The sequence below is a fragment of the Atractosteus spatula genome, unplaced genomic scaffold (assembly GCF_055471065.1).
Source record: "Atractosteus spatula isolate fAtrSpa1 unplaced genomic scaffold, fAtrSpa1.hap1 Scaffold_1, whole genome shotgun sequence".
Taxonomy (NCBI): domain Eukaryota; kingdom Metazoa; phylum Chordata; class Actinopteri; order Semionotiformes; family Lepisosteidae; genus Atractosteus; species Atractosteus spatula.
The window spans coordinates 616198-641726 of NW_028296652.1; the positions used below are offsets into that span (position 1 = coordinate 616198).

The window sequence follows — 25529 nt, forward strand, 5'->3', positions numbered from 1 at the left end:
CACGGCCAAAACGTTGTGTTTTCTCTCTTCTTTTTTTCAGCATGGAATAAACCTATTACTTGTTCCTTTGCAGCCTACGCATGCTGACGCAGCTACCCACCTGAACTACTAATTTTGTATATTGTCCAAAATGTGTTTTGTCAGGGCCGGAAAAGCAGAACCATCACATTAAATACAAAGTACATGGTGCTGTTTAAAAACCCTAGAGATAAACTACAGATTACAATGCTGTCCCGACAGATGTACCCCAGTAAGGCCAAATTTGTTTTGGAAGCATTCGAGGATGCTTCTAAAAAACCTTTCGGTTACTTGCTGGTGGATTTAAATGCAGACACCCCAGTTGACTACCGATTGAGAACAGGTCTTCTCCCCCCAGATGTACCCATGGCTTATGTATTATTTTTGTGTGTTAAGTACCTCCACATTTTTGTTGTAATAGTTCTGTTAAACCTCTGTACCACACTAGCCTTCACATTGCTGACTGTAACAAAATGTTCAATATTCTCACGTTTGAGAAAATGTTGGAAGGTCCTGTTAAGAAATTCTTTTTGCTTGTCTGTTTGTAGCTTTTTAGGAGAGCAACCCTCTTGAAGTATATTTCGAAAGCCCCTGTCACAGCCCCTCCAGACTTTGTTTTCAGTGGCACAGCCCAGTCGTATTTAGACAATGTGTCTATACATGTTAAGATGTAACAGAACCTGTCATTGACCTTGCTGTCAGTCCATATCGGGCAGCAGCGTCCTGTTCCTCGAAATCCCACTTGTGCAGTGTATAAGCCCGATGACCGGACAGCCAGTCTGACACCCGGCCACGGCTGGACTCACAGCCCTCACCAGACTCCCCCCGCCGCCCTAACTCCCAAATCCCTTAGGGGTATAATAGAGCGCTCACACCCGCGGCATTCATGATCGCCTACCGTTGACGCTAATATGCACTTTTATACTGTAGCGCTCTCGGGTTCACGTGGGTATGCGCCCTTGCCTCTGCCGCCTCAAGTCGGCCCCCCACCATCAGGGACTTTGAACCCAGGCCTCCAGCATCCCTCAACAGGGACCCAGCCAGTTGAGCTAAAGGGAAATCTCCCGTCAGCCTGACGGCTGCGGTCCCTCTATTCACAGGGAAGGGCGGCGATGTCACCGCGCTGGTAAGCCGGCTCGAACAACCTGCAATGGTGGCCGTATGCGTTACAATACATATATTTATAAAACGAGGGGGACTGCAATGGCGGACATTTGGACCCAGAGGCACCGGACCACTTGGGAAGGCGGGACATCACAACTCATAACGACACACCATTGGCTCAGGACGGGGCGGGACATCCCACACATAACAGTCTCCCACTGGTTGAAAAAAGGTAAAAAAGTTTGATGGAAGGTGTCGCTTCTCACTGCTCGCAGGGGTAGCAGGCCATGAGGTGGCCAGTGCGGCCGTATGTGAAGAGGCCGTTTTTGGGGCGGTTCTGGCAGATCTCACAGGGCTCAGGGGCGCTCAGGGGGAGACGCGCGGCCAGGCGGCTCTCAGGAAGCTGCTCCTGACCAAGGGAGAGGGAGGGAGACCAGGCTTTCCTGGTATTGGGACATGGATGTGTCTTTGCAAGAGTCATGCTCAGGGTAGCAGGGGGGCAGTATCGGGGGAGAGCAGGGCTCATCTCCTCACAGCGAGCGCACTTCCAGCAGCCCTGATCGCCAGCAGGCCTCAGCTCCCTGTGGCCGGCCACGGAAAATCAGCAGCTGCTACAGTCCATGAAGAAAACCTCCATTAAATAAATATCTCACGTTTCTGAATGTTTTGGGTCATTTGGTTAGTAAATCTTCAACGTGTTTCACTCATGTTCTTGTAAAGAAACAAACTGCAGTGCATTTTTAATTGAAAGTCAATTTAGTTCAATGTTGAGATTGGACAGCATACTATACACACAGCCCGTCTCCATTTTTTATGCAAATCCGGTTGTTAGTTTCCCATTTCAAGCCCCCATAAATAATGTACATTAGAAAAAGTTTCTATATTCATTATTCCGCAAGCTAAAGACCTCCAAATATGAAAAATGCACATGAAAAACACAGTGAATAAAAATATACAGGCCGAGCCCTCTATAACTAGCAAACCCAGACTGATTCGCCCACGTGATTTCATTAGGCAACGTACTGCCTCAGGAGTCTCAATGTCCTCATCAAAGGAGCCATCACCCAACTATTTCTAAATGTAAGAATATGGAAGCTGTGCGTACCTTATTTACCTCCTTTTTTGTAAGATGCAACTAGGTTACGTGCCCTGATGTTATACGTACTCTCGTGTGTATTGTACTGTATAACCGGTATCACTGTTGCAACAAAAATGTTTAAAAAATAAGTCAGTCATTCAAAATTACAATATTCTTTTATTTCTGAAGCCCTTTTACAACTGTCTTTGATACATTTAACTGTGCAAAGTCGGCGGCGATTTGACAATAACAGTCCACAGCGCAGAAGCCCCTTTTTGTTTCATAGCAACAGTCGCTATGTGAGCGCAGCTTGACCCGGAACTCGTCTTTGTGGGACGAGTAATCAGTTCCTGTTTTCTCGCTGTGTGTGCAAGCAAACTCAGAGTCGTGGCTGCAGCAGTTCTCGCCCTCATGCACAAATCGACCCTGTAGAAAAATGGCGAGTTGTGTGTTAATTCTGGAAACCGAACTTCACTCTTTCATGGAGGTTTTACTCAAGTCGATCGTGCATGAAGTGTCAGAGGTTTTCAGAAACAGGATGTCTGACTCCGAGAACGAGTTTCAAGACAAACTCCGAAGCGTCGGCTGGGTTCTGGTGCGACGGGCCGCGCTGAGAATCACGCAGTGTGTGGAGGACAGTGTCGGGGGTGAGATCGCACAGATGAAGAAGGAAAACGAGAGCCTGAAGTGCAGATAGCAGCTGTGGGAGAAGGAGCTGGGGGCAGGAGGAGATCGGGGACAGACAGATCGTGTTGGGTATACGCTTCACTGTGAAGTCACCACAGAAATAAAGGCAGAAATGGACACGGAACCGGAGCTGCCAGGTCAGTCCAGTGACGGGTATGAAGTCTATTTCTGTGTGTTTAAAAGGTGTCTTTATCTTCCTCACTGTCGTGAGTGTAGTGGCAAAGATCTGTGTGATGTAGCAGCTGAGTTCTTTTCTGCAAACTGAGCTGTAGGTGTCTGGTTAGGGAACTGAAAACAGTAACAGGGCTGAAAACACGTTCACACTTACATAGACTCATATCAGGGGTGTCAGACTCTGGTTAATGATGCTCCAGTTTAGGCGAGGCTGAAGTTGGCTTCTTAATCGCGTTTTTCGTTCCACCTTCAATGCCGCTGCTGTGGTGTTATGTCACCTTTCGCCTGTAGATGGCGCTCCTCGATCAGTACTGATCCGGGTGGAATACTGTAGACGTCCTCGGTGAAAAGGAATATCCAAATAAATAGTGACTGTTTAAATTGTATTTATGTATGTATATTTATGTATATATTATGTATATTTCAGAAACTCGAACACCAATTTAAAAAACTCACAATAACACAAAACTTGCCCTGGGAAAAGGTGATTGCACTTTCTGCTTATTACTATGGGCCCTTCCCCCTGATTATAAAATCATCTCACAATTCTGACACCGAGGTGTGAGAGACAATGTTACAGATTGTCAAACTCCTGAGGCAGAAGAACATTTGCTGTACCATTTTTAAAGTACGACCCTCTGAACATGGCATGAGAGAACGCATTGAGGAAAAAAAGAGCGATTTCTGCTCTATTGCTATGGCCCATCTGCCCTGTCTTTCTTACACCCAGAGATGGCTCCACAGCTGAAACGTTGTGTTTTCTTTGTTCTCTTTTCAGCATGGAATAAACCTGTTACTTGTTCCTTTGTAGCCTACACGTGCTGACACATATTTTCTTTCTTCTCTTTTCAGCAGGGAATAAACCTTTACTTATTCCTTTGTAGCCTACACGTGCTGACACAGCTCCCCACCTGATATCTAACATTCCTATAATCTCAACTATGAATGTCCACTGTGGGCTTTTTTCCCCGATTATTTATTCTGGCATTGAAGCATATTATTTGTCATACCAAAGTGTTACAATCACTGGAAAAATACGTTTTTTTTCATTCAGAAAGTAAGACAATGACAAATCACTATGAATTGCAGTTAGGCTGTCCTGATCTAGATTTTCTATATAGTTTAACATGCCATGTTCAGAATGGCACACCAGTGAAGTGTCGTAATTACAAATGTACACGATGAGTGATTTTGTCTCTCTTACCTTAGCCAGCAGCCATACCACTCTGCAACTTACAGCTGGCAGCCCACTGAAACTCAGCAGGTGTGAGCCTGGTCAGTACCTGGATGGGAGACCTCCTGGGAAAAACTAAGGTTGCTGCTGGAAGAGCTGTCAGTGGAGCCAGCAGGGGGCGCTCACCCTGCTGTCCATGTGGGTCATAATGCCCCAGTATAGTGACGGGGACACTGTAATGTAAACAGGCGCCGTCCTTCGGATGAGACGTAAAACCAAGGTCCTGACTTTCTGTGGTCATTAAAAATCCCAGGGTGTTTCTCGAAAAGAGTAGGGGTTTCTCCCCACCTTTACCAATCATGGTCTCCTTATAATCCCCATCTATGAATTGGCTTCATCACTCTGCTCTCCTCCCCACTGATAGCTGATGTGTGGGGAGCGTTCTGGCTGCTGTCGCATCATCCAGGTGGGGCTGCACACTGGTGGTGGTGGAGGGGATCCCCATTACCTGTGAAGCGCTTTGAGTGGAGTGTCCAGAAAAGTGCAATATAAATCTAAGCAATTATTATCATTGTTTGTTCGCTACTTCACACTTTTTATAGATGTTCTCTTAACTGTTGTTCCTAGGGGCGTCACGGTGTTGCGGTAATTATTATTGTGCCTCACAGCACTCGGACCCTGGGTTCGATTTTGGAGCTGTCTGCATGGAGTGATATTACATGTCTGTAATCTGTTTGCATGCTCTCCCTGTATTCCTGTGAGTTTCCTCCCACAGCCAAAAAGACATTCTGATAGGTTAATTGGCTTCTGTGAAAACTGACCCATATAAGATACAATCACTTTATTGCCCATACACAATTTCTTGTATCAGGAATTTGTCTTTTCTCATACCCCACCTTGCTCTCCATGAGATACACATACAGGGAGAGAGAAGCTTGGGGTCAGAGTGCAGGGTCAGCCATTTATATGACGGCCTACAGCCCTATCTTTAATCTGTAATCTGTTTTTACCCCTGGGGTTCTGGTAGTTGGTATCGCAGTATCAGAACACTGACCAATAGATTGTTGAAAAACAGTTTCTTCCCCCAAGCAGTCCGCATCATACACAGCTCAGATTAGCACCTGCAAGTATTAGCACTTGCACTTTTAAGACTTTAAGGTACTGGACTGTTTGCATTATGTCCTGTCTTGGCTGTATTATAACGTCTATTGTGTAAATTTATCGTGCATGTCTGTCATTTGTGCCTATTTGTTTTTTCTCTAATGTTACTGCGTACAGCTGGACAAGTAAGCATTCCAATACACTCGTTGTATATGGCAAATAAAGAAATCTTGAATCTTGAAGTCTCTCTTACCCATCCAGCCTGTAATCTACACTACTACAGCCCCCAGTGTCTCTCTTACCCAGCCAGCCTGTAATCCACACTCCTACAGCCCCAGTGTCTCTCTTACCCAGCCAGCCTGTAATCTACACTCCTACAGCCCCCAATGTCTCTCCCCTGGCCAGCCTGTATTCAGAGAGAATCTGTGCTATATTTTTGCATACCAGGAGAAAATGTATGTTGTGTCTCAAGAGAGATTACACAGGCTGAACAAACTGGACAGCTCACGACAGTAGCTCATGAAGACATCCTTTCTTTCAGCAGCTGTTGTCTCCAGTTGAAATCCTACACAATTGTCCAGTTTCATAAGGATCCACTCACTTCAGTGGCCTGGTTGTAAAGTCATCAGGTGTCTTCTGCCAACTGATCTGGTGACTAATAAGGTCACTGGAACATTCTCCAAGGCATTCTGGGGGAATGTGGTCCAAATAAAAACTTCTTTTCACCCTGCAGGCTGTATGTTTGACATTTTGAAATTTCAGATTTGCAAGCCTCCTTTTTATATCATGTCATCATTTGTTTGATGCGTTTATATTGATGCTTACATTTGTTTCTAGTGCATTATACTGATTTTTTGGGCTATCACTTCCCTGTGGTTTGAGATTTAGGTGGGTTATTTTGTGGTGTGTGGTCTCTTCATTGTTTTCTGTCTTCCTTAGGAATAATTCTTATGCAAATAAAGTTTCCTTTTTTTTTAAATCTGAAGTTTTAATTTTGTTGCAGCTGATTTCTCGATTACTGTTAGACCTGCTTTGCTGGTTTCTGTGATTGAATATGCATGGAGTTTGAATAATTGGATGCAGTGTTGTAGTATTGACTCAACAATAGAAACCTTATTGTGTTCATTCACTATCATTTTACCTTAATCTTGGAATATAACAGCAAACATACTTATAATATCTGAAGGTAGGCAATTGTTAACATTTGTTCAATGTTATCTTGTTTTTTTTAATATGCAGGTACTTTATATTTGGTTTTGACCCTGACTCAAAGGTCTCATTCTTTTGTCCTATGTTTGCAGGGTCAGAGGTCAGTGCTCTCCCTGATGCTGGGGAGAGGGCTCCTCTTGGACAGCAGCCCAGTGAAGAGGAGAGGGGCTCCAGTCTGATGCAGGAGACAGAGCTCACTGCTGCAGGAGGGAAAGAGACACTCAGTGCGCAGCACACAGAGAGCGGACAGAGTGGTGAGGATCTGGACTCTGTGCCCAGGATGAAGACCGAGCCTGAGAGCGAGACACCTGGGCTCTCAGTATCTGATGACTTTGTAGAGAAATGTTTTAATCTGGACATGAAGAATGTTGCAAAGCAACATTTTAATGAACAGAAGTCTGTGTCTGCACAAGAGCTCAAAAAAGAGGAAATGGATGTTTTAAACCTTACAGAGCAGGACATGCGTCCCCAGTTGATTTATACTAAAGAACAGAGATGTGATGTTGATGGCGAAGAGGACATTACTGAGTTACAGCACGCAGAGAGGGGTCAGTACAGGGGGAACTTGCAAAGAGAGAAGCTGCAGAGGGTCAGGAAGAGTCAGCCCAGGCCTTCCACAAATGAAATGGAGAAACTATCACCACAGCACAGACAGCAACAGCATTTCTGTCCGTTAAACACTTCAGATAGCCACCAGAGGATCCCTACAGGAGTGAAACCAGTTAGGTTTTTAGCCAGTTAGGCAACTTAAAAATCCACCAGCGCACTCACACAGGAGAGAGACCGTTCAGCTGCAGTGAGTGTGGGAAGAGCTTTAGTTCGTCATGCACCTTAAAGAAGCACCAGCGCACTCACACAGGGGAAAGGCCGTTCAGCTGCAGTCAGTGTGGGAAAAGCTTTAGTAATTCAAGCCACTTAAAAACTCACCAACGCATTCACACAGGAGACAGACCATTCAGCTGCAGTCAGTGTGAAAGAGCTTTATTGAGTTAAGAAAATTAAAAAGGCATCAGCTGATTCACAGTGGAGAGAAGCCTTTCATCTGTAGCCAGTGCGGGAAGAGCTTTATTGATTTAACACGATTAAAAAGGCATCAGTTCACTCACACAGGAGACAGACCATTCAGCTGCAGTGAGTGTGGGAAGAGCTTCATGGATTTAACCCAATTAAAAAGGCATCAGCTCACACACACGGGAGAGAGACCGTTCATCTGCAGTGTGGAAAAAGTTTTAGTCAGGTAGGCACCTTAGAAAACCACCAGCGCACTCACACGGGAGAGAAACCATTCGGCTACAGTGAGTGTGGGAGGGGCTTTATTGATTTAACACAGTTAAAAAGGCATCAGCGCACTCACACAGGAGAGAAACCGTTCGGCTGCAATCAGTGCGGCAAGAGTTTTAGTCAATTAAGCAACTTAAAAACACATCAGCGCACTCACACAGGAGGGGAACGGTTCAGCTGCAGTCAGTGTGGGAAGAGCTTTATTGATTTGACACAATTAAGAGGGCATCAGCTCACTCACACAGGAGACAGACCGTTCAGCTGCAGTCAGTGTGGGAGGAGTTTTAGAATAGGGAGCCTAAAAAGACACCTACATGTCCACGAAGAACAGAAGCTGTTCAGCTGCCGTGTGGGAAGAGTGTATCAAGCGGTTTAAAAATCTATCAGTGCATGGATTGCACACAGAAGAATAGCTTAAAAACCCCAGGGAAACTATTCTTGCAACAGATGGGATGAGCAGCTACAGAAAAGGCTCAATTTGTACATGAATTTATTGATGTAACTTTTAAATCATGAAAGCCAGCTGTTCTAATCCAATGGGCAGTTGCTTTACCCTACAGTAAAGTATTACCGGTCGCCTGTAAAATGGGAAGATTTTAAAGCAATGATGCATTTGAGATTAGTTACTTTTCTGAATATCTGTTGCAACCTTGTATTCATTGACAGTTTTATGAGCCTTGTTGTAGAAATGTAAAAACTAAACCAAAGGTTTCCTCCTCCCGACTGAGTTCTTTGACCTATATGTGGAAGACTTCACCCTTTTTATGACAAAATAATTGTAATTTCAATAAGACGTTTCCTGATTCTACAACCTTCCTTTGAGATCAATACCATGGGTGTTATTTGAAACAGTTTTTACTATTTCTTTCAAATCAGTTTTTTAAATGGTAATTAGTAGTATCCCTGTGTTGGTCACCAGTTTTTGAGTCTTTCAACTGCAGACCTGCTCCCCAGTGTTCCTCCTACAGACTCGGACACCTTGAGTTGTTTTATTGAACAAGCTTTTATTAAGAAGCTAGCTCGAGAGTACAGGGACAGAGTTTTTTAAAAGTCTAAAAAGAATACTAAAAAACAAATTGTTTAATGTGCTTCACTTTTCTCAGGCTTCACCACAGGTAGCACAGTACAGTGCATCACATCTCACAGTTCAAAGCAAAGCAAAGCAAATGGTAAATTTCACTGTGTGCCGCAACAGACTAAATGTCATAGAAAATAATGATTGACAGCATTAAGATTATAGAAACGGGGGGAGCCAGTTTGGTATTTAGATCTAGTTTCTTGAGAAGATCCAGGGTATTGGCTTCAGCAACATGGTTGGGCAGCTTGCTCCCCACTCCAACCTCCCTCTGCGTAAAGAAGCGCCTGCTGATATGACTACAGGCTCACCCACTGTGTCTTGAAAGAAGACAGGTCTACTTCAACAGCCAGTGGCTGGGCAGACCAGGGCCATTTCCAAGACACGAGTCAAACCCAAAATTAAATTCCAAAAACTGAGTCTGGCAACATACATTCACATGCTTTCACGTTTTCACAATTAATCCAACATGGAATATCTAAGTTAAAAAAAAATGTTTTTCCCAGTATTTCGACTCACCACGCATAGGGGGGTTAAATACAGTAAATGGCACTGTTCTAACATATGGGTAAACAGGTATGCTCGTAACTGTATATTTCAACATTAAAACAGAATGCAGACTCTACAACATGAAGGTCCTGCTGTCAAAACATTCCTCTGGTCAGCCTACATGAAAGCCCAGAGCACAGTAGGTTACCTGGCTTTTTAACAGGAAGGAGTGAAGTGGTGCAGTGTATAGCACTGCTGCCTCTCAGCTCTGGGGCCCTGGGTTCAATTCTGGACCTGGGGTGCTGTCTGGGTGGAGGTTGCATGTTCCCATCCTATTCTCATGGGTTTCCTCCCACAGTCCAAAGGCATACTTGTAGGTTAATTGGCTTCTGGGAAAATTGGCCCTAGCAGTGAGTGTGTAGCCACAAGTGTGTATAAAGACCATTTCTGTCTCTTTGCTCATTAACTCCAACATTGCGTCCTTTTTTTTCCCCCCACTCTGCTCAGGCGCTGTGCCGTTTCCACAGTTTCCAGCATCCTGGTAAGATTACTGGGCGCGATCAGTGTTCTTCTTGTTGCTGTTTTTCCCAGGAGGCTGGAGAAGACTTCTGTCTGGCTGGTAACGGGATTCGCCGACATGAGACAAGTATAAAATAACAATCTGCTGTTCTCCTGAGAAAATTCATTATGAATGATGTCTCAATGACAGCATTTAAGCATTTAACACAAGTAATGTCAGCGATGATGTCAATAACTGTTTATAACACCCCCCCAGCAAAAACCCATGACAACAGCAGAACAAAAACCTTTCTAAATTTGTGTTATGGGGCCACTGTGGGACTGTAAAAAACAAAAGGTATAAAATACCTCAGAGGACATGAATATACCCTCAGGTACATGCCTAACAACGTCTTCCAAATTTGGACATGGAGGCACATCACAATAACCAGCACAATGGAGTAGGGCATAATAAATATAAAAATGAAGCAGTACTAATTCATCCACCTTCTATCAGGGAGACACTTCTTGCTGTTAAAGGCTGCATCAACCTGGAAACCATCTCAACACTGGAAAGTCAACGCTGGTGCTTTACTGGGCAGGCAGGAAGTGTTGAGATGCCAATTAAACAGCTTACACACAGTTGAGGAGGAGGAGGGAGGGAGCACCAGCACCTGATACAATCCCATGGAAGTATGAGTAAGAGCATGCAGACTCCAGACAAAAGGATGACAACAAAACAGGAGTGAACCAAGGGCAGTGTGCTGTCCTGTAGATAGATGACAAAATTGCCAATCAGTTTGTTGTTCTTAGTTCATGTTTTTCTGTTTTCTTACCTGGGTTCTTTACCTGGTTTTGGACTTTGGCCTGTTTCTCGTCTTCAACTTCTGGATTGTGTTCTTCATTCTTTTTTCTGGATTAATCTTTCTGGTTCTGGACTTAGATCAAGAATTGACTTTGGGTATCCCTCAATTATTTTCTTTTGGATTGTTTGTGACAGTAGAACCCGCATAAGGACTATTTCATGACTAACTGAGCTCAAGACCTGCCTTACAAAATAATACGGTGTGTGATCTCCTGTCCCAGCCTGAGGAACAGTGAGCCTGTCTCTCAATAATAATAATACTGTGTGATCTCCTGTCCCAGCCCGAGGAACAGTGAGCCTGTCTCTCAATAATAATAATGCAGTGTGTGATCTCCTGTCCCAGCCTGAGGAACAGTGAGCCTGTCTCTCAATAATAATAATAATACAGTGTGTGATCTCCTGTCCCAGCCTGAGGAACAGTGAGCCTCTCAATAATAATAATACTGTGTGTGATCTTCTGTCCCAGCCTGAGAAACTGACAGTTAGCCTGTCTCTCAATGACAATAATACAGTATGTTATCTCCTGTCCCAGCCTGAGGAACAGACAGTGAGCCTGTCTCCCAATAATAATAATAATAATAATAATAATAATAATAATACAGTGTGTAATCCCCTGTCCCAGCCTGAGGAACAGGCAGTGAGCCTGTCTCTCAATGACAGTAATACAGTGTGTGATCTCCTGTCCCAGCCTGAGGAACAGACAGTGAGCCTGTCTCTCAATGATAATAATACAGTGTGTGATCTCCTGGCTCAGCCTAAGGAACAGACAGTGAGCCTGTCTCCCAATAATAATAATAATAATAATAATAATACAGTATGTTATCTCCTGTCCCAGCCTGAGGAACAGTGAGCCTGTCTCTCAATAATAATAATACAATGTGTGATCACCTGTCCCAGCCTGAGGAACAGTGAGCCTGTCTCTCAATAATAATAATACTGTGTGTGATGTTCTGTCCCAGCCTGAGAAACTGACAGTTAGCCTGTCTCCCAATAATAATAATACAGTGTGTGATCTCCTGTCCCAGCCTGAGGAACAGTGAGCCTGTCTCTCAATAATAATAAAACTGTGTGTGATCTTCTGTCCCAGCCTGAGAAACTGACAGTTAGCCTGTCTATCAATAATAATAATACAGTATGTTATCTCCTGTCCCAGCCTGAGGAACAGGCAGTGAGCCTGTCTCTCAATAATAATAATACAGTGTGTGATCTCCTGTCCCAGCCTGAGGAACAGACAGTGAGCCTGTCTCTCACTAATAATACTACAGTGTGATCTCCTGTCCCAGCCTGAGGAACAGACAGTGAGCCTGTCTCTCAATAATAATAATAATACAGTGTGTGATCTCCTGTCTCAGCCTGAGGAACAGAGCCTCTAATAAATGCTGTACAATAAAAGTCCAACTAGTTTAATTGCCTTAGTCATTCAAATAAAGCTCTTTCAGGCTGAATTTGAGTAAGGAGAGGGTGGGAGTCTGAAGAAGGAGGAAAGAGGTAGAGATGGCCAGGAGTCCTCTGTCCCTTGCTCACCTGAAGGGCTGTCTCCATAAACAGAGCAACGGTCTATGTGTTGGTAAGCTGGCTCTGCAGACTGATACAGAGAGAGCGGTTAATATAGAGACTGACTGGACACTACAGTACATTAACACTGCACTGACAGAGGAGTTAATACAGACAACTACTGTACACTACAGTACATTAACACTGCACTGAGAGAGAGAGGGGTTAATACAGACAACTACTGGACACTACAGTACAATAAAACTGCACTGAGAGAGAGGGGGGTTAATACAGACAACTACTGGACACTACAGTACATTAACACTGCACTGAGAGAGGGGTTAATACAGACAACTACTGGACACTACAGTACATTAACACTGCACTGAGAGAGAGGGGTTAATACAGACAACTATTGGACACTACAGTACATTAACACTGCACTGAGAGAGAGAGGGGTTAATACAGACAACTACTGGACACTACAGTACATTAACACTGCACTGAGAGAGAGGGGTTAATACAGACAACTATTGGACACTACAGTACAATAACACTGCACTGAGAGAGGTTGAGGTTTTAAAAATACCTTTATTCCATTAAAAGACACAAAAACAACATCACCACAAACAACAGAATCCCACCCCCTCCCTCACACATCAAATAACACAAATGAAAAAAGTAAAAAAAACAAAAAAAGTCACAACATAAGAACTCCAATTTCCCAACGTCCACTGCCCACACCTCCTGAAACATGTCAGTCTGATGAATGAGCAGACTCCAGCTTCAGCCTGGACACCACGAACGCCCTGAACACGTATGCACTGAAAAAGGTGCCATGCCAAAAAATTGTTATAATATAAATTATACCTTCTTTCTGGAATCTGTTTTCTCTCTTAGCACTTTTGAAATGGAGCGAGCATCGTGGTGTGGCATGAGCACGATGGCCCTGCCTGTAGAGAGCATGGCAACGTGCTTGGGTGATACTTTTCCTTCTTCTTTGTGCTGCCATTCTGCACACTCCCGGGTTCCTGATTTCCCCTGCCGTACCTGCCCTCAGTTGTTGTCTTGCGGTGTGCCCCTCGGCCCAATATTTGTATTGTCGTCTCTTTTTCACCTCTCTCAAATCGTGTGGGGATCGGAAGGTGCGCTGGAGAATTTGGTTTTGGTTAGCTTGCCTACATCTGACACCCTCTTTGCCCACTGTTCCTGTTCAAGACTTTTCTTAGTGGTACTCAAGGGTACCATCAAAACCTTATCAGGGGGGCACTCTAAAGTTCTCTATACCAACCTTAGAGGAAAGTTCTCATCTTTCTAATAGACTCTGCTGGCCTCGGTTTCCTCATGTGGTGAAGGATTGTGTGCTTGACAGTTCCTAACCAGGTCTCAACATACTCTCTGGCTTTTGTTTGTGCGTCCTCCACCATTGATGTGCCTTCTTTGTGGTCTGAAGCATGTCTACCCAAGGTACCAGACAAAATCCTGCTCCACAGAGGTAGTCGTGCAGTGTAGTTTCCCCAACAGGAAATTGTGTCATCGAAGAAATGGGGGGTTTGTATTGTTACTTGATTCACAGTCATCATTTCTTTCACCTGATATGCTACCCTCATATGTAGCTTGAAACTCAGCAGCAAAATGAGAGTGGCTGAGTACGCTTCTCATTGTTGTGTGCTCTTCCTTGTCTGTAACTTTGACTTCTTTTTTCCTGCAATGGACGTTTTGGGATTACCCCTCCTGTTGCATCCAGGTGAAGGCTCACTTTTTCCTTCTTCCTTAGATGGGCAACTAGAATTCCCATAACCATTCCCAAACTTTGTGTTAAGATGGTCAGCAAATGGCTCAATTTGCAAAACCGGTAGATATTCAGGCCAAGGGACATGGTCTCTGTCGCACTATCTCTGTCTTTTGGGTCAAACTTAATTCTACTGTCGTATCACGGTGAAGGTGTGTACTGTTCCTGAACTCCGATGAGATGACTTGCAGGACATCTCGTATTAGTGTGTTGGATAAATTACCAGTTACAATTCCAGCTGTCAGAGATCTGATGTGTAATACACTCGGGTTGAGGCTGTATTGACTCATGAAAGGCACCCCCCCATCTCACTATATTGCCTGTCTAATGGTACAATATTTTAAAAAATCATAATGAAAAACATGTTTCACAAATCAAGGCATGACAGTGTAATGGAGAGCGGTGGCTCTGTGGCTAAGGATCTGCACCTGTGACTGGAAGGTTTCCGGTTTGAATCCTGTGGCTGGCAGAGGAATCCTACTCTGTTGGGGCCCTGAGCAAGGCTCTTAACCCTAACTGCTCCAGGGGTGCTGTACAATGGCTGACCCTGTGCTTTGACCCCAAGCTTCTCTCCCTGTCTGTGTCTCATGGAGAAAAGCTGGGGTATGCAAAAAGACAAATTCCTAATGCAAGAAATTGTATAGGGCTAATAAAGAAACATTAACACATTATTAAAGTTAGAGGGCCAGCCTGTGGTGTAAAATACTGTAGATGGTTACAGCATCATGAGTGTTATGGTTAAATGTACTGGCTCATGAAAAGCACTCCCCTATTTTAGTGTATTGCCTGTCAGTGCCGTATTAAAAAAATAATCAGTGAATTTGTTATTTCCGTCATCAAGGGTAAAGAACGTCTGTCCATCTTCTTCACAAGGCAAGATCTGGAAATGCTTTATTTTCTGATGATGGCACAATGTGAGAACAAATGCCTTTGGATTGCTCTGACTATCTCTCAGAAGGAATAACCCATCAACTTGCCCTTGTTGAATGATCATTTTATGGGACTTTTCCCGGGTGATTCGCCCATGAAACCACAGCTGTGTTTTGTGAATGACTGGGCTGACAGCTTAGTTGATATGAAGTATGTGAACATTTTCACAAATCGCACAAAAGAAAAATCTTTAAATTGTGTCCCGATTGAAGGCTTCATGTGGTTTCCTTGCAGAGGTATTGAAATCAGAATATTCAGGTCTTCCCAAATATTCAAAGTGGTGGCTTATGCAGATGACATCAGTGCCGGATCTCCTATTAGGCACAGCGCCTAGGGCCTATGAAATTTTTAGGGCCTACGAATGAGGGAAACACTAGTGACTAATGAAAAACGAAATCAGTAATCAATAATCAGATGCTGTCTAGCAGCTGTTCTAGAAACTAGAAGTATCAAAGTGATGGTCTCTCAACTCGCTCCATCAATCACGTGGTTTAGCATTAGAATAGTTTAAAGTGCTTCGTGTCAATCGGTGTCATTCAATTGGTGTCTGCCCCTCTTTTTGCACATTTCGGAGTGCAAGTGCCTAGGGCCTACGAACACCACAATCCAGCCCCGGATGACATAGTTGTGTTTGTCTGAGATAGCTGGGAAATTGCAGTCTTAAATTGTTGCCAGGATGTCTTTGAGAGGGTCAGCTGGGCAAGAGCACTGCTCTTCTGCTGAGGGACTGGGAAAGGACTAGATCTCCAGATATACCGGGGGGAAATCAAATGGAGAAAAGTTTTTTTTTATTTTTATTTGGGGGGTTTTAGCTTGGAACAGGAGGTGTGGCATTAGAGTACTGGGAGGGAACAGTTGATTAGGTGAGGGGCAGATGGCAGAATTGGAGAGGGTTGTTGTCGAAAATGTCTTACGGAGGCAGATTATCCTTATTATCGATAATCTGGTATCCTCAGTGCTGTGGCACAGGCTGGTGCGTGTTATTCTCCTGAATAATCTCCTGGTAGATTTCTTTTGGGACGGGTTGCACTGGGTGAAGCAGAGTGTGCTGTTCCTGCTGCCCAAGGAAGGTGGGCGAGACCTCATTGACATCGGCAGGAGAGCGGAGCTTTCCGACTGCAGTCAATGCAGAGACTGCTCTACTGCTTCTGACTAATTTCAGTCATCTTCTTTTTTCTTGCAAGCCAGGTTTTTTATCGGAATCTCTTACTCACGTCACACAATGGCAGTAAGGAAGGAACTTGCTTCAGGCATACTGGGTTTTTAGAGAAGCCTTTGATTCACAACTGTGCTCTGACCTGTCCAGTGATTTTCTATTTCAGTTTTTCAAGGAAGGGTGGTCACAAAAAGTGGTCAATAGCTGGAGGCAGACTGAAAGAAATGGACCACTGCCGATGATATGGCCTGCGGGCAGCTATGATAAGCATAAGCCCGCAGGTGTTCAGTCAGCTTTTCAAGGTAACACGAATGTGGAAGGCATCAAAAATAGTCTATATAGTAAAAAAAACATTCCAGCTAAAAGAAGCTTTCTGTCTTTTTGAAAGCACAACCAAATGTCAGCGTTGTTGCCGATTGCCCTCAGAAATTTGGAGTTTGTCATCAGTGGAGAGTTTTATTTTTCACATTTTAAGATTTGCACAGACTTTGTCTCAAGGTTCACCACATTGATGCTCTTGAGGATCGGCCTGATAGACCCTGGAGGGAGAGGCTAGGTGCAGGGGAGGATGGCAAGCCCAGCTGGAGTAGCCTGTACAAGCCACCACTGCAGAGGAGTTGGGGATTTGCCGTGGAGTGTTCTACACACTAGTGTTGGCATAAATTCTTTCTTGGGGACTATTCAGCGCGGAGTTGATGACAGGTGTCCTTTCTGTGGGTAGGGGTTCATTGTTTGTTGTACATCATTTCACAAGTTCTAGGCCGAAGCCTCTATTTGGTCTCCTCAAGGTCTCAAGGTCTCCTCAAGGAACAGAGTTCTCGGAGGTGCTGCTCATCTTTGGGGTGAAATACTCCAAGAGGTGGAAGTGTCTGCCAGCTAACTTTTTATTGGGTTCAATGTAGCTGGCTATAATTAAGAGGGAGAAAAACAAGCTGCAGGACACCTTGACATCGAATGTGAGGACTGTGTTCAGGGTGTTAGTTGCGTCAATGACTGGAAGAACTGACTGGAGATCCAAGGACATTCAGCCTTGTGGACAGCTAATTGATTCAAGGATCTTAACCAGCCAATTCTAGCACTGACCCCTGCTCTGCCTGTTTTCTTGGAGATAATCCTGGGCCCAATCGGTGCTCCATCAAGGGCTTGAACTCGGCAGCACAGCGAACCCGCCACCAAGGGAATTCCCTTATCGCTCCTCTGTTGTAGTGTCGAGAAGCTTCACCGTGTCCCCAGAGTGGATGAAAGTCTCTTGGTTTTGCCGTTTTCTGGACCCCTGGAGACAAGCTGGCAAAGTGTGGCACATGAGAGGGTGTAGGGAAGCAGCTGGATTGCTCAGCCGAGTCGCTTAGGGCTGCTGAGCAAGGTGGTTTCCCCGAAGCTGCAGGCAGACCTCCAGAACAAGCTCCTTCACTGGGCAGTGAACACACGACCCCTCCTGTTGGGTTCGGGTAAGGTCCAAAACAAACATCACTAAAACCAGAATAGCTTTCAGGTCATTCCCTAACAAAAGGCACCAACTTGTGTTTGCCACTCCCTTTTAAATTCAGCAAGCAGGCAGCTAATCCCTCATAGCTGAGATTGTTTAGACAGAAAATGAGCAGGCCATTTCCCCCCAAGGCATCTTGGGATGGGTAGTTCTCCACATCCCCAGTACAGAGAAAACTACACATTTTTAAAGAGACAGGGTCAAATAAGATAGAGACTTCTCAAACCTCTGTGCTCAAAGCACCCTCCCTTTATGACCCTGCCCCACATTTTGTCACACACTCCCACCCCTAGCTCAGACCTAATGGGGTGAGTGACTTGTGCCCAGAAACAATGTGCCCTGTAAAGTCCATCAGCATTGCCATGTTTACGGTCCACTCTGTGTTTCACCGTAAATTCATAACCTTGTAGGCTGAGAAACCATTGTGCTAACAGGCATTCTTTTCTTTATGGGAAGTGATCCATCACTAACACGAATTTCCTGCCAAACAAATAATATCTAAGGTTTCCCTCACCCACTTAAAGGCCAAAGATTCTTTTTACCACACTGACATCTTTGTTTTCATGGGGAGTAAAGCTATAAAGATTGGAGCGATTTGTGCGATAACCAAACTGGAGAGGATCAAGTCTTTTTGGAATGCTGGCTTTAATGTGTGGAATAAGTAGTTTTTCAAACCACTTCATTATGAATGGCGGTAGTCATTCAGGCATGTGGGTGCTGATTTTTTTGGTACTGGCACAATGGTGTTTGTCTTGAAGCAGCTAGGTACAGTAGCCTGGGCCAAGGACAGGTTGAAGATGTCAGTACAGACATCAGCTATCTGCCAGGCACATGTTCTGAGTACCAGGCAAGGGATACTGTCAGGTCCAGCAGCTTTTTGTGAGTTCACTCCACTTAGTGATTTCCAGAATCTAGCTTGGATAGTGTGGGGGGTGGGGTGGCAGGGGAGTCAGTGGTCCAGGTGGCTGGTTCAGGGTTTTAACAAAACAGGGTATTAACAAAAAAACATTGATCACAAATGTATTATACCTAATAATCTGTAGTAATCAAATGAAATTAAGAAAAGAAAACATAAAGCACTCTTCTGAGGATGCTGGACGCAAATCCAGACACATACTGACACCTAGGGCCAATTTTGCCAGAATCCCATTAAACCGCCAATATATCATCGGACCGATGGGTAGAAACCAGAGTATTGAAATACTACAGTTATTTGTAGTACCGATTTTCCAAATTTTCTTAAATACTGCACATGATGGGAATTATGCAGGTGGAGGTCTTTTTTTCTGTATTAATATGGATTTTAATTGGCTGCTATGAAAATTGGCTGTGGTGTGAATACGTGTGAGTACTGTGATGGACTGGTGTCACATGCAGGGTGTTACTCTGCTTTGCACCCTCTGCTTGCCATGATGGTTCCAGTTCCACCACAGCCTTGAATCGAGTGGAGGGGTAGATCAGTGTAGCCATCAACTTACATGTTCCTCTTCGCAATGCAATGCAAAGGAAGCCAGCTGCTGTGATGCAGTTTTGTGCTCTTTCACGGCAGTTATGACCAGTTTTTGCTCACTTGGTGAAACAACACTCTTCCTTTGCCTCCATTCCTTAACCTGTAATAGCAAGAAAATAAAATTAATATGCCAAACTGTAAGAATACCATCTATATATACAGGGTTAGTCAAAATTGTCAACAAGTATAAATGCCAGTTATTTTACTAAAGCTTTATGTTCTCCTCCACAGATGGCAAAGGATTGTAAGGTAACTGTTAGAAACCTTAATATTAATGATTTCATTTGAAACCTCTTTTGTCACAGTAACCCACGTAATTAATTTTTCATAAACGGTTCAAGTTAACAACAGCATTTTGACTAACCCTGTACATAAAATGTACTTTTCATGTTGTTTCATGTTTCATATTCTTGCCCACCCCTGGGTGCTGCAGGTGCCCCAGCTGGAGAAATGCCTGCTGGGAAAGCATCACAACAAGCCGCCCACTTGTGTGTGTGTCCTCCCCAGTATCCGCTGCACATCTTTCTTTGCAACACTCAGTGCCTTCCAGCAGTCTCTGGGACTTGGTTCAGGACTCTGCAGCTGTCTGTATCTGTGCACTAGGAGAGGGACAGAAGTGACAAAAACACTGGCCTTGTTTGAACAAGGAGCAGAAAAGTTCAATTAAAAAACAATCTTCACTCATTTCTCCTCCCCCACTTTTCATTGTTATAACAGCAATCACATTTCTGTGGTTAAGTACTAGATGTTTATTTTGTATGACCCCAAAGCATCAAATCTCTTCATGCAAGGGCCATTAGTATTCTGTGGAAGGTGAATCGCTCCCTCTAGCTGCCTTTGCTAGCACCTTTACGCTTTAAAAAAAAGAAAACCACAAAACACAAGCAGCTGTAGCAGCCGATTCCATAAACATCCAAGGATTATTAACGTTTGCAAGCTTGAAAGGTGCATTTCAATAAGCTGGGAGATGGTGCACGAACCAGCCTGGTCTGTCTTCCTCTCATCATAAGTGCTCTTTCCATCCCTTATCCATACTGCTTCTGTTCAAACGCAGGCAAACCGTTTCAGTAATGGTTTTGGCCAACTGCAATCTGGTCTTTGTACTTCTCGCGGGAAAGAGAGGTGTAGCAGACAGACCCTTTTTGTTTGCATTTAGCACCTACAGTTGGTGATGGAATACAAAGGGAAGGCCCATTCTACAATTAAACACCGGATGTAACAGACAAGACAAGAAACAAGACAAAAGTCAAGGACAAAGCCAGAGGGCGCTCCTACTCTGTCCTGTCCCTAGTTTCCTGTGCTTTGCTCTCCTTCCGGTGTCTCTCTCTCTGGGGCTATATATTTCCGTGTCTCTCATTCACCTTCGCTCAGCATTGACGATCGGATGTCCTGAGACCCACCGAGCACCAGGTCGCTGCTCCATCCGTGGCCTGAGGGCACAGGTTTCTATACGGCACTCCTGAACTCTTTGCACTGCTGAGCCTGGGCTAACTACCCGTTCTGCTGCTTTGCATAGGGTCTTTTTCCACTGTCCTGCTTCTCCACGGTTCGTCCCTTCCGACATCCGTGAAAGTGCGAGGCAAGGCGTTCCTAAGGAGCTACCAATACCAAGCAATGAGATGAGAACAGGAGAGGGTTTAAATGTGTCTGGATGTGGAGGGTGTGGTCACCAGTGAGCTGTCCTGATTGGTTAACGGGTCTGATCTGCGGCGTTTGCGGGGACTGCCCCCAGCTGCTGCTTGATTGGGGCGAGACTGTTAGTGTGAAGGTTACTGATGGCAGCGGGTGTGACACATGATCTGTCTCCACCTTAAAACTGGAATTAAATGGGAAAGTGATGTCTTTTACCTCCTGATTGTGTTACTTTTTCCATTGTCTCTTTGACACAAAAAGGTATATACACAACAGAGCTACTGAACCTTTCCTCTACTGGACAATGGTGTCAATCTCTTGCGGATGTATGGGGCAAAACAAAATTAGTCAGGAAAAAAAATAGTTCCTATAACTGGTAGCATTTTACTTGACACGATGTCCTATTGCCATTTGAAAAAAGGTACTTGCTTTTCAGATTATATTCAAGTTTTCTCCTTATTTTCTCGTTTTTTCTTCCCATAAAAATATTTCAGACTTTTGTTACCTGTGTATGTTGCTCTTCATCAAAAGGTTCATTTTCAGGGTCAGAGTATCTATAGTGATCGGGTTCACTGTCACTAATGTCCGGGGTTAATGAAGTGCTGGCCTCTGAATTCAATGGCTTCTCCACGGTTTTCGTAAAATGCAGTTTCACCTTGTAATTTGGAGAGAAGTTTTTGTTGGCGTTGTCTTTATTTGCTTTGTCCAAATCATTCTTTGTTAATGTCAGGATTAGATAACCCTTGTCGTTGTCTCCACGCTCTGTACTTTGAATTCCATTGAGTTCTTTGACTCCATTTTCAACCTTATTTTCTTCTGGTCCGGGTATGAAGAAAGTGTTGATCCAGAAGTGGAACATTTTATCCTTTTTCCTCATCTTGTTTTGTTTGTGGAAAATCTCCACTTTGATGCCACCACACGTTGGCAGAGGCTGTGGAAACTCAAAGAACATGTACTTGTGTTCTCGCCTCGTGTGCGCTGGGTTGGAGGTGTGGATCTTGACTTTGAGCTGATAAACCAACAAACTGGGGATTCCTCCACTGAACATTGGAATGGTCTCAAACACCATTTTGCGAAACAGCAACGCCACTGGTTTGTATTCCAGCTGGTTTTTCAACAGGTAGCGCCTCTGACTGGGAATTGTTACTCCTTTCTTGTCTCTGGTCCTCACTTCCCTGTAGAAGTCTGAATCAAACTGGCCCTGATTTTGCAAAGTAATGTGAAGTAAAATTCGTTTTCCTAATGATTAGTCATCAAATATATCACTTTGTAACTTTCACCGTTCTAATCTTTTTCAACCATTTTCTCAAAGCTGTTTATAAGACTTGTTTTTAATATTCACAAAAAACTTATCCATTTCAGTAAAAGAAAACAGTCCTCAACTGGATTCACACAGATCAATCTCACTTCTATCTTGATTTCAGGTTGGTAAGCATTATGTATATTATCATATTAACCTGATTGTGTTTTCAGATTGCAGTGATTATCACTAGATCCCAAGACCTGTTTATATCTTCCCTTGGTGTTTCAGTCAATCTAATGTAGAGGATATAAGGTGTAGGCCTTGCAGTCGAAAGAGCTTACAGCAGGTTCTATTTAGTCACATGTTAATGATTGACTGGAGGTTCAAGCAGCCATCCTTGACACATTCAATCCACAGGTCCTATGAGTGAGCCTCACTTTCCCACCTCTTCTTAAACAAGCTTTTACTTCAACATTTTCCATGTGAAATTACTGGCTCTGCACCTTTCAGCTCTCCTGATGTCAACAACCCTCCCTGGAACTTCAAACACTTGCAGCCACTTCATTTCCCCTGTCCTTCCCCTTCTTTCTTCATCTAACCTTATTTGCTCTGCTGTCTCCCTTTCCTTCTCTCAGTTTCTAGTTGAGCACCGATCCCACGGCACCTACAGCCCCAGACTATATTTGCTGTTTCACCTTTCCCCATCCCTCCTGTCCCCAAGCCCCACACAGCTTGGTGATGGGATGCAATGGTCCAGACTGTCTTGTTCTTGGTCCTCGCTATTCCTAGTGCCCACATCCTGGTCCCAGCCCTGCCTGCTACAGTGACGTGTTCCCCTATGTTAGCATAGATAACTAAGTAGAAATGTAGGTATTGTGGTAATGATGACCCATTGTTCATTTTTAAAATTGGCACATTATTTTGTTCTTCCTGTCTTTTCCCATGGCAAGGCCCTTAACCCCACCTGCTCCAGGGGCGCCGTATAAATGGGGTCTGACCCCAAGCGACTCTCCCTGTCTGTGTGTCTCATGGAGAGCAAGCTGGGGTATGCCAAAAGACAAATTCCTAATGCAAGAAATTGTATATGGCCAATAAAGTGATCTTATCTTATCTGAGTCCTACTTGAAGACACTGATTTTGACCGATCACAACTACAGATGAATCAGTTGGGTGAGGTGCTGTTCTCATGCGTACGAAAGAGACTGGCTCTGAAAAATGTATTCTTTTTTATTGCCATATATTGGTCTGCTTGCTGGAATAGGATTATAGTATCAGTGAAGAATGGGAACCTCGGATGATTGGGTAGATTGTTTTTCTAGGCCTGTCTTTAAATAAGACAAATTATTTAAAAACAGGTTAAAAAGACAGTTACACTAGGGGATCCATACTTCCTGTTAGACTTTCATATGTGCTTTTTTAGATCCTGTTTTAAAATGTAAAACCCACATTAGTAATGTTACAAAACATTACTATGTTAATGTTTTTAGTAATGTTACAAAAACAGCCTTTTATCACCTTAAAATGTTGTGAAACTGCAGCCCGATAGCTGAAAAGCTAGGGTCGGCTACTGCGATGCCCTCTTGTCCAGTCTACCATCTGCTGACCGAACCCAGAGGGAGAGCATATACTACATCTGTTTTGAAGTCCCTTCACCTGTTTCCCTGTTAGTTTTCAAGGTGATTTTAAGATTCCTTCACTGTTACGTATATACAGTATCTCACTGAAATGGATTGGCTCCTGAATATACAGGTATGCCTGTATTGCACCCAAGGTTTGCTCCTGTCAGATCCTCCGACACTGGGCTTTTAGTTAGTGCAGGACCAAGACCCGTGGAGAGTGAGGAAGAATTTTAGCATTGGCCTTTTTTAAAGTGTATAAGATAGTGACTAGTTGGCTTTGAAAAATGCCTTTTACCTAGCAATAGTATGAAAGAACAATTGCAAACATATTATTTGACTTTTTGATATTAATGCTACAACTGCAGAATGTCTAGCTCATTTCACACATTTTATTTCTATACTTCCTATTGTCTGTATACAAGGTAAAACTGCTTCTTAAGAAGAACGTGGTCAATTACAAAGAAATGTTTGTAGAAAGAAAAACAACCCCTAATATGGAAACTGTGAATTTGCTGTATAAAACTTGTTGCATTTACCATCTCGGTGGAGAGGTTACTCCCAGATCTGTATGAGAGGCTGCTCTCAGATCTGCATGATTGTATCCTCCCCATGCGCATGAATAAAGGACTCTGCTTGACCACACCTAACCTGAGTGAAGAGTTTTCTTTGACAATTTCTAAACTTTTCTTCGACAAGAGGCAGTTTGATCTATAAGGTCCTAGTCTGACAGAGGAGCTGAGGGAATCGCAGCCTGTTGACACTTTTAACAGAATCTTAAAACATACCTTTCCAGCCTGGCTCTTATAAAGGGGTGCCTTTTTACTTTACTGATTTCTTTTCACCTCATTTTATCTTATCATGTGTTCCATCCATCCGTCCTTTTTCTAAGCACTTCTTCCGATTCAGGGTCGTGGAGGAGCTGGAGCCTGGCCCAGGGACACACAGACACGCACACACACCCACACGAACACGGGGAGAACATAACTCCACTCAGAGAGCACCCCTGGTGTGGACCTGAACACAGGGCCCCAGCGCTGAATAACCATTGCTCCACCGCGCGGTGTGCTCTGAGGTTGTCCACACAGAGGCACAACACACTTCAATGAGACAAACACTTCTATAGCACACTCAGCTGAGTGTAGCTTATACAGCTGCGCTGATTGTTCAGAAACAGTACATTTCCATACTGGGATTGCTGGATCACAACCAGCCTGTCACGGATGTCGGAAGGCAGGAGAGCAAAAAAGACCCTAAGCGACCCTATGCTTAGCGGGAAAACGGGGGTTAGCCCAGGTTCAGGTTAGGTCAGACAATGTTGGGTAGAAACCTGTGCCCTCAGGCCGCGAAGGGGACGACCTGGTGCTAGGTGGGTCCCAAGACATCCGAACCCTCAATGCTGAGCCAGGAGGAAAGGGTGTCCCGGAAATATATAAACAGCCAGAATTTTTGTGTCATAGCGACAACGAAAGGCCAACTACATACACAGAATCTTACAGTTACTATAAATCTTCAATTCGACTCCCACAGCATTTAAAAAAAAAAACAGAAAGTCACAGCAAAATCAAAAATACAAACATTGCAGGTCCTTTCATCCGAAAGACAGCAAACCTGTTTTTGCTAGAGAGGAGCCAGCTAATCCCTGACATCTGGAGCTCATGTGACGGAAAACAAGCTGGCAACAAATTGTCTTCATCACTCTGTTCTCCTCCCCATGGAGAGCTGGTGTGTGGGGAGACTACTGGCGCATCATCCAGGTGGAGCTGTGCACTGGTGGGGGTGGAGGGGAGTCCCCATTACCTGTAAAGAGCTTTGAGTGGAGTGTCTAGAAAAGTGCTGTATTACATATTGTAAGTATAAGGAATTATTAATGATTATTACACATTTGAAAGAGACAGGGTTCTAGAGGGTAGGCCC

The 25529-nt window shown here is 44.1% G+C and overlaps 1 protein-coding gene and 1 pseudogene across 3 annotated transcripts; one reads left to right on the forward strand and one right to left on the reverse strand.

Moving 5' to 3' along the window:
* Positions 1-2541: 2541 nt before the first annotated feature.
* On the forward strand, positions 2542-11206 carry LOC148810267 (uncharacterized). Of its 2 annotated transcripts, XM_088909127.1 has the most exons (3): positions 2542-3024; positions 6638-6799; positions 9898-11206. In XM_088909127.1, the coding sequence occupies exons 1-3, from the start codon at positions 3000-3002 to the stop codon at positions 9933-9935; spliced, it is 225 nt and encodes a 74-aa protein (XP_088765253.1). In that variant the 5' UTR covers positions 2542-2999; the 3' UTR covers positions 9936-11206. The 2 variants fall into 2 exon arrangements, with proteins under 2 accessions (XP_088765253.1, XP_088765252.1); XM_088909126.1 differs by lacking the exon at positions 9898-11206 and having other exon boundaries at positions 6638-8533.
* An 8012-nt stretch (positions 11207-19218) lies between these two features.
* Positions 19219-22794, reverse strand: LOC148810268 (phosphatidylinositol 3,4,5-trisphosphate 3-phosphatase and dual-specificity protein phosphatase PTEN pseudogene; annotated as a pseudogene). Its single transcript, XR_016086795.1, has 2 exons — positions 22692-22794; positions 19219-21992 (listed from the first exon to the last, which is right to left on the reverse strand). The product of XR_016086795.1 is annotated as a phosphatidylinositol 3,4,5-trisphosphate 3-phosphatase and dual-specificity protein phosphatase PTEN pseudogene (transcript).
* Positions 22795-25529: the final 2735 nt, after the last annotated feature.